The 9335-nt window shown below is 30.3% G+C and overlaps 1 protein-coding gene across 2 annotated transcripts; it reads left to right on the top strand.

Annotated features, from left to right (window-relative positions):
* Positions 1-4690: 4690 nt before the first annotated feature.
* On the top strand, positions 4691-9093 carry LOC137812585 (probable protein S-acyltransferase 5). 2 transcript variants are annotated; one of them, XM_068614672.1, is made up of 5 exons: positions 4691-4972; positions 5268-5450; positions 6954-7250; positions 8004-8237; positions 8456-9093. In XM_068614672.1, exons 1-5 carry the CDS (start codon positions 4883-4885, stop codon positions 8963-8965), a joined length of 1314 nt encoding a protein of 437 aa, XP_068470773.1. In that variant the 5' UTR covers positions 4691-4882; the 3' UTR covers positions 8966-9093. The 2 variants fall into 2 exon arrangements, with proteins under 2 accessions (XP_068470773.1, XP_068470774.1); XM_068614673.1 differs by having other exon boundaries at positions 4828-4972; positions 5351-5450.
* The last annotated feature ends 242 nt before the right edge of the window (positions 9094-9335 follow it).

Raw genomic sequence — 9335 nt, 5'->3', positions numbered from 1 at the left:
ATAACAGTGTTTGCACGAGTGTCAACATCGACTTATCTTGTTGTAAACAAATTGTAATGTTAATTTTATAAGATAAAATTTAAAATAATCTGTTTTTCTTTATCTAAAAATATTTTTAAAAACAAATACTGGTCAAACCGATTCTTTATGCCAGTTCTGAATGATCCTGAGATGAGTTGGTTTTCTTAAAATTGTCTGATTGATTAATAGTCTGATTTCCGATCAAATACTCTGATTTTTAAAATAATGAAAAAAAAAATCAATAGGAATGAAAAACTATAAAATTAGGTTTAGATTGTTCAGTAAGATCAGTATAAAAATTTATCGTGAAATAATTAATATTACAGACAGATATAAAATAATGTTATTAATTTCATAAAAGGATGTTATATTAGCTGTAAGATTGTGTTATGTAAGTATATTTTTGCAGCAACAAAAAATGTATGGATATTAGTTTTTTTCAGGGAGATCGAATTTTGAAAACTGTGTTTGGATTCACATCAAATGTCAATAATTCATTAAATTTTAAGGATTAGTTAAAATAAAATTAAATATTTAGGTGTTTATTTATAAAAGAGTTAAAATTTAATAATCACTTGAAAAAAATTAAAGTTAAATTTGAATTATGTTTCTTTCCAAATATTGCGAAAACTATTATATTTTAAAGGACTTGCACATCATCAGGTGGATAAATAGTTGAAAATAGAATAAATTTACAAGTCTAAACGTAAGTTAAGCTTTGTTATGTGTATATACATTTATTTGGGCTAGAACAATAATACAAATTAGAAAGTGTATTAAAACATGTTTTAGTTTAATTTATCTTATTTATGAGGTGAAAATTGTCCTCACTTACATTCCTTCATCCAAGAACATTTAGGATACGTGTAGTTTTAAATTTTCACTATTGATATATTTTATGTTCTTTACCTTTTTATCTCTCTTGCCTTTGAATAAATTCTATTGATATATTTTAAGATATTTGAAAAGCATATTTTAAAACTTATATTTGAACTTATGAGTATTCAAATTTTAAATTAGGAACTTGGTATAAATATTATCTATTTGTTCTTATGAATATTTAGTTTTAAATTATGAACTAAGTATAAAAATGAATGATGCAAAAGTGAACGTTAACCATAAAATATGTGAAAAGATAATAAAAAAATGTCAAATAAAATGATAATATTTTTGTTAATCATTTACGTGCAATGTAAAACTTAATTAAAAACTCAGAAGTGCTACTAAAAATCAAAATAACAATAAGTAAAAAAAATCAAAATGATAAGTTATGATGTTTTAATTCTTAAAAAAATAAACGAAAAAAAACTTTTACTTTAAACTATCACATCAATAAATTCAACTATCATACAAACAAACAAGATATCACATACATCAACGATAATTTTAATAAACCTATTCTACCGATCGGAATACAATTAATCTGATAAGTATGATCGAGATCATTACACCCAAGCATAAAACTAACTAGACTAATAAGAGATGAAACATTAAATAGTGTGTCTTTAATTACAGAGTAAATCCTTAATCAAGTCCAATAACAAAGGGTCCACAATAATTATATAAATAAGTACAAATTCTAAAAAGCAGGTACGTCATCATCTAGTATTAAATACACTGAGTTCCGAATGCCAAAGTCTTACGAGCGTTAGAGTATTTTTTACCGGTACCATCCGAACCCGAATTTCATAGAAACGAGGAGTGGAGAAGTGAGAGGTGCAGAAGGGGTTCGTTTGAGAGGAATGAGGGCAGAATAGGCCGACTAATCGAGAAGGGGTTGAATCGTTTTCTTGGTTTCAATCTCATTCGAAAACACCTCTTTTAACACCAATAAAACAATCTAATAACTTTGTTAATGAAATAATGTCTGACGCTTTTATAAACAAATATAGTTATTTATCCTAAACTTTACCATAATTTTTTTTAATGGTCATTCTATTAGATTATCTTGTTAATATTAAATATTTTTTATTAAGATTTTGAGTGCAAAAAGATTGAGGTGTACTTTAAGTAATGTTTAGAAATGTTGTTAATAGTGTTCTCGAAAAGTATTTGTTAGAATTATTTTGATCATTACGAATTTTCTTTTAAAAAAAGAGAGAATGCAGGTTTATGGGAGCTGTTTGGCTGATATAACTTTGATGTTGATGAGGTTAAAATCTTGGTCTTTTTTCTTCATCATTGGTGAAGCGAAACCAGTGGAGGGGTTGGGGCGATGAATAAGGGATAATGGTGGAAACTAGAAAAGTGGACTGCGAACACAACTGTTTAGAAAAATACAAATTAAGGTTGAAATAGTAATTTGATGGAGTGTAAATAGAAAAACTAGTTCAGTTTGTAGAATCCTATGTTAGAAAGTGGGCTTAGCCCAGCTACTCAACTTATGAGGTTGCAAGGGAATTTTCTTGGCTGATTCTCCCTCCATCATATTATTTTAGAACACTCAATATTTCATGTGAAATTACTATAATATCCTTAATGAAGTAGAAACTATGTTACATTTAAGTGCACCTATCACCCAGTCAAGAAAAATTCTAGATGTAACAATCTTGAATCCAAAAGTTCATTCCGGATATTCATATCCATAACTTAAATATTCATTCCGAATATAGATATTTGAAACTCATATTTAACTTCCGGACATGTGCATTTAGAATCTTAAACTGAAAATGAAATTACCTTACGAATTTTTATATCTGGAAGTACTGACATTGCCTTCGTATTCATGTATCTGTAAGCCTATATCCAGACTTCCAGATATCGTCATTCGGGAACAACTCACCTAAAAAATGGCAAAAACGAAGATGCAATGTGCTTTATTACTTCATAACAATGTGCACCATAACTAAGAGTGAAACTTTTTCTCCACCACCACACCAACACGAGCTCCTTTGTAGCTAAAATGGACACCAAGCTCTTATGCAACTTTTTTTCAAAAGAAAGAAGACAAGTACAGAGTTAAGTTTAAAAAGTTGTGTTACACACCAAAAATGAAAAATATATGGTACAGAGAGAAATTGCCTATTTTTTTTTCTTAGTTCAGTCGGTTTGGTCCTGAACATACACATGATGAGTGCAGTAGAGATTGGTGAAAAGTTAAATTTACTCTTAATAAAGTTAAAAATTAAATCTAAATCCCTGCACTCGTCATCTTCTTTTTCGTTTGAGTGTATATAACATTTAAAATTTTATAATTCAAAAATTATTTTTGAATCGAAAAAATAATTTCTGAATTTTAAAATTTAGATGTAATTTCTGAATAAAAAATAAATTCTAAATTAAAAATTTCGAAATACAAAATTAATTTTCTGAAATAATTTCCAAATTTTAAAATTTGAAAACTAAATTTGTATTTCAAATTTTTCTACTTGAAATAAAAAAAAAAACCTAACAATATGAAGACTATTTTGGAATTACAACATAGATAAAGGAAGAAAATGCCCTTAAGCTCAACCCAAAATTAGCAAAATAGGAAAGGTTGCTCAGGTTAAAATTAAATTTGAATTGATTAACATTTAATTATGTTTTTAAGTAACTTGAATATCAAACTAATCTAATTAACATTGAGTTAGTTTAATTCGGATTAAACTAATCCACTTCCTTCCCACCACCAAAACACCAAAACATATAAGTAATAATATAATAATAATAATAATTGTTTGTGAACTTTTTTTTTTAATTGTTCATCTTTTGAAAGAAAAATTATTTATTTATTTAATAAAGTAAATAATTGAATAATTTTTTAAAAAATAATTAAATAAATAAATAACGATTATAAGATTATCGTATTCTAAATTAATGTTTTCACTTTATTTATATATATATACATATTAAAATTATAATGACATTTATAAATTTATGTCATGTACTAATTTAATAAAATATAATTATTATAAATAATATTTATAATAAAGAAAGCACATTAATTTTTTAAAAATATACGTACACGCACGACTTGTTTTCTTTGTTAAATAAAGAGATTGATAAGTTAAACAAATCAATAGACTAAAACATATTATTATTTTATTTTATTTTTTTTAACTCAAAATCTTGATTAAGACAGACACTGGTAACTTACCTCGTCATCAACGCCCCTAATCTCCTCCTCGTCAACGCTCCTAATCTGGCAGTTGCTGATGCGCAAAAATATTGTTCAAAATTGCAAGATATTGCAGAAACACATTTTTTTTCAGAAGTTTTTATGGAAATATATTTTAAACTTCTTTATTTTAGAAATAAAATATTTCTTCTGATTTCAGTTTTTTTTACCGGATTTTGAAGGATTGAAGGATCATTGGGAGTATCTTAACAAATACTAGAAAACTAAGAAATTAAATTAAAAGTTGTTTTTAAAAACTCAGGTTACACGAATAAAATTAATTTATTTTTATATACAGTCATTTGATATATAAAATTTATCATTTACTTATTTTTTAATAAAATAATATATTTTAAATTGTTTTGAATAAACATTGTTTTTTTAAAAAAACTAACTAAAAAGTTATTTTGATATTTGATCTAAATTTATTTTAATATCTCTGATTTTAAATATCATATATAATGAAATAAAATCTAAAAAAGTCAATAAATGCATCAGAATCTAAAAAGTTAATGATTTTCACGGGAAATAAATTGAATAAGAGAAATAATATTAAAGTCAAAATAATAAATGAAGAAATGAATTAAAAAGGGTGTGAAGGAGAGAGAGAGAAAGTTGGCCTTTGGTTCGCCCTTGGAGGCTTTGACCAGAGGTAGCGTCCTTGTTTTGGTGTCTTCTTTCTCTTTTCAATTTTCATTTATTCATTCATCCATTCATTAATCATTGCCTTGCCGCTTTAATTGCGATCTTTACACGCACACAATGCCACCGCCGCCGCCGGCGAGTTCAGACTCCGCCGATACCTCTGCTCCATCGCTGATCAGAACTTATCGCGTCTGGGAAGGCAGTAACGTAAGTTGCACGCAACTTTCTCCGATCACTTGCATAATTAATTTTAGAGCTTGTTTTACCACTCCGAGTTCGATTCCGAGTTCTCTGTGTCACTCAACAACGAGTTGACTTGGGAGCATGACGAGTGCACGCATGCGAAAACACTCTAGAGTTTCTGGTTATTAGATAGCTGAAATGGATTGAAATATTTTCAACCCTTGCTGTTTCTGCGTAATTGGTTTTTCTGTTTAGTAAATAGTACTTGTATTGTTTTTGTTGTTTATGATGGTTGAAATCGTGATTTCAATTTTTTCAGGTGTTTCTTTTCGGAGGGAGGCTCATATTTGGGCCTGATGTGAAATCTGTATTTATATCGATTTTTCTTATTTTTGTTCCCAGCGCTGTGTTCTGTGCTTTGGTAGCGAGGAAATTATTGGATGATTTTCCTAATCACTATGGATGGTCAATAATGGGTGTGGTTATTGCCCTCACATTGTTTGTAAGTCATTTTTTGTTCTGAATATCCATTGTTAGAGGAAGCCATCGTTTATTAATACGCCCAATGGTTCCCTGTAACCTGTATCATAGCTTATTTTATGTCAAGTTTAATTTCTAGGCATCCAAAGTGTAAATAATATTTATATGGTGAACCAATAAAAAGTTATATGGTAAAGTGACTTTCAAGTAATTTTGTATATATGATAATTTCGAGTTAAAGTACAGTATTTAACTCTTTATAATGAGACTATTTTTACTTTTATACCTGAAGATTTCTGGTTAAAGTACAATGTAAAACTCTTTATAATGAGACTGGTTTTTCTTTTATGAGTTATACTATTTGCATTATAATTTTTATGATATTCTTTTTTATCTTTATCTGTACATTAACATGTTATCTTACAATTCTTCTCTTTTTTCGTTCCTAATTATTTGTTATGAGAAAAGAGTAAATGTGCAGTAGTCATTTGATCTGAGCGATGCATAACATTTCTCTTTTATGTATGAATGAGTTTTGGCTTTGTTGCTTCAAGATACAATCCCTTATAGGTGCCTCTAAAACCTAAGCAGCACGAGAGAGCGTAACTTCACATTTTCTTAACCTAGGATTTTATATTTCATTGCTTTAAACGGAAGATTAGAGAAATCTTTTAGGGAAACGTGCCTTGAAAATCCTGCTATAGAAATGATACTAGTCACGACTTCTCATCTCGAAACAAAGGACTGAAGCAAAACGACATTTTTCCATTTCCATTCATTGATACTTGTCTGTAGTTATCACAGCACTGAAGTTTATGTTTGTTCTGTTTTACTTGTAAGTGCGTGCAACTCTGCATTTAGTACAATTGATATTCAAAGCACGAAGAATTTTTCCTATAACCCCTTAACAATAAATACCTTCTTAGTTACATATCATTTTCATTTTCTCCTAATGTAATAATTTTAATAAAATTATATAACTGAATGGCTGAAAAGCACAAGGCATTAAAGTTAATCCATACATTTTGAAAGGAACTCCTTTTTCAAATTAGAAGTGAAACATTATTATCCTAGACAATTTTACTTCATACAGCTTGTATATTTGTTCCCTGTAACTATTTATAGAGAGATAACATCTGCATTCTGCTAAGATTTCAACATGTTACCTTATAAACTTAAAAACAAATATTTTTCAGAAATGCTAATAGGAAACAGAGTTTTGAGATCGAATAGGAAGGAGAGGAGGGAGTCTCATTAAAGTGAAGTAAAATATCATTGGTTCTGATAAATATTAATCAGGCATAAGGATCATGTCTACTGCTTTCTTAACCACTCACTGCCTTTGTAATTTATTTGAGCAACACTGAACATACATGGATAAAAAAATTCTGATGTGCACGATTCTCTAGTGTTTTTGTTTTTCTACTTAAACGAGTGAAAAATAATGCGGATATCGAGATCTCTTGCAGCACAAACTTTCTCATTTACCACTGTACTCCTAACTTTTCTTGCGTATTCCCTGCAGGCTCTAATCACCCTTCTAGTGACCTCAGGAAGAGATCCTGGCATAGTACCTCGTAATGCTCATCCTCCGGAGCCAGATGACTATCATTTGACTGAGAATAGCAACAATGGGCAAATTTCAACATCACGATTTCCACGGACAAGGGATGTAATTGTCAATGGTATAACAGTGAAAGTCAAATATTGTGATACTTGCATGCTCTACAGACCCGTCCGTGCTTCTCACTGTTCAGTCTGTGATAACTGCGTAGAGCGATTTGATCATCACTGCCCATGGGTGGGTCAATGCATTGGACTGGTAATGGTCATCCTTCCATATCTTCTCACACTCATTGTATTCAAGGAACACTATCTCAGTAATTAGAATTTTGCACTTTCCTTCCCATTTGTTAACTTCTGCAATCTTTATCTCACGAGTCTACTATTTCATGAAAACTTCTTGGCCTTGTGAAGTACCCTCCCTAGAGAAAAAATCAATTTTACTGGGATATTCGTTAACTTAGTTTACTCTGTTCAAATTCTTTGTCAGCTACAAATAAAAAGAAGATATTGGTATATTCACTATTTAGAGAGGGCAGGCAGGCTTCTTAATCATGAATATCTTTGGCTAACCGTATAGAATGTGATTCTCTTTTGATGGAAAGCTTTAGATAGTACATAAAATTAAACTGAATGTGCAATGAACATAAATGATATGAGAAGAGAAATAGTAATGGCTCTTGGAATTATAGGTAATAGCTTTAGCTTCCTATATGCACATTTGACAAGCTCCTTGTCTTTGATGTTCAAAGAATTTGTTAGTTTGCTGATCGTATTCCATATTTTTTATTCTCCTCTCTCACAAAATAAAATTTGGAACAGTAGTAAAAAATGATGACTATTTTGCATGCGTGTTGGTATTTTTCTGCTTTCATGTGCAACATTGTATAATATGACATGCACAAGGACAAATAACAATTCAAAAAAATCACGTTTATATCAGATATATGGATTGGTGAAGTTGCTGAATAACCTTTTCTATTACTCCTTGCTTGTATGTACATTGCCGCAGCGAAATTACCGGTTCTACTACATGTTTGTTTTCTCAGCCACTCTGCTTTGCTTATATGTACATGCCTTTTGCTGGGTTTACATTGTAAGGATCAAGGACTTCGAGAAAATATCAATTTGGAGAGCAATGTCCAAAACTATAGCATCCACTGCACTAGTAATCTACTCCTTTGTTTGTGTCTGGTTTGTTGGCGGCCTCGCTGTTTTCCACACGTACCTCATCAGCACGAACCAGGTTTGAATGCCATTCAGCTCATAATTCTTTGAAACGTAAAATATGACTTTCACTATTCCTGTGCGCATGCAATCATCGTTTATTGCATTCTACATTTGAACTATGAGATAGTCTGCTATGTGGATGTCATATGTACACAAACAATGAAGCAGTATGGTGCATTTCTTGTTTGGTTTTCTTACGTATGTTAATGAAAATTCTTCTTGTCTAATGTGCAGTCTACTTACGAAAATTTTAAATACCGGTATGACCCTCAAAGCAATCCATACAACAGAGGGATACTTAACAACTTCAAAGAAGTATTCTGTTCTAGAATTCCTCCATCCAAGAATAATTTCAGGTCTAAGGTTCCACTGGAGCCATTAGATTCATATCGAAGAACGGACAATACGCCGTTAGGCCCAATGATGAAAAGAACCACCAGGCAAATGGAATTATTAGGTGGGAATTCAGTTTATAATGAGCATGAAGATGAGGAGAGTCATCATAGAGATGGGTCTGAGAATGAAGCACGTAGCAAGGATAGTGAAAGCAAAGATAGTGGATTGACCGATAAGTCCGTGGACTTAAGCAGGATCCTTCACACAGAAGGAGTGGAGGGCCAAGAAAGTCCAGTTCGTAGACTCCCTCCATGGGAAACAACTTCACAAGTTCCTGAGACCATAATCGAAGTTGGGGAATCAAATACGACTACTGGCCCCAGACACTCAACTCAAGACACTGTATAGTGCACCCAGATGAGGCTGTCAGAAATATTTTTAGATGTTAATTAAAAGTTCAAACGAGTGACGATACAATTTATAGATGTAAATTAAAAGTTCAATTGATTAACGAGCAAAAGAAGAGTGTTGTTAAAGTTGGTCTTGAGGAAAGTGAACCAATTAGGAGATTGTTTATGGATTGTTTGGTAAAGTATTAAAATTTGAATTGATTTATGTTTAGTTAAGTTGATTTTAATAATGATTTTTGTTCAACCAATTCAAATAAAACCAATATGGTTGAGATGGATTGGTTTAAATCTAATTACAGAGTTATGGTAAAATATTTAATATTACTGTTCACTTATTATTTACTTTAAATATTTTTAATTTTTGTAAA

This window comes from Phaseolus vulgaris, chromosome 2 (genome assembly GCF_000499845.2).
Source record: "Phaseolus vulgaris cultivar G19833 chromosome 2, P. vulgaris v2.0, whole genome shotgun sequence".
In the NCBI taxonomy this organism is placed as follows: domain Eukaryota; kingdom Viridiplantae; phylum Streptophyta; class Magnoliopsida; order Fabales; family Fabaceae; genus Phaseolus; species Phaseolus vulgaris.
This window is presented reverse-complemented; position numbering and strand designations above follow the sequence as displayed.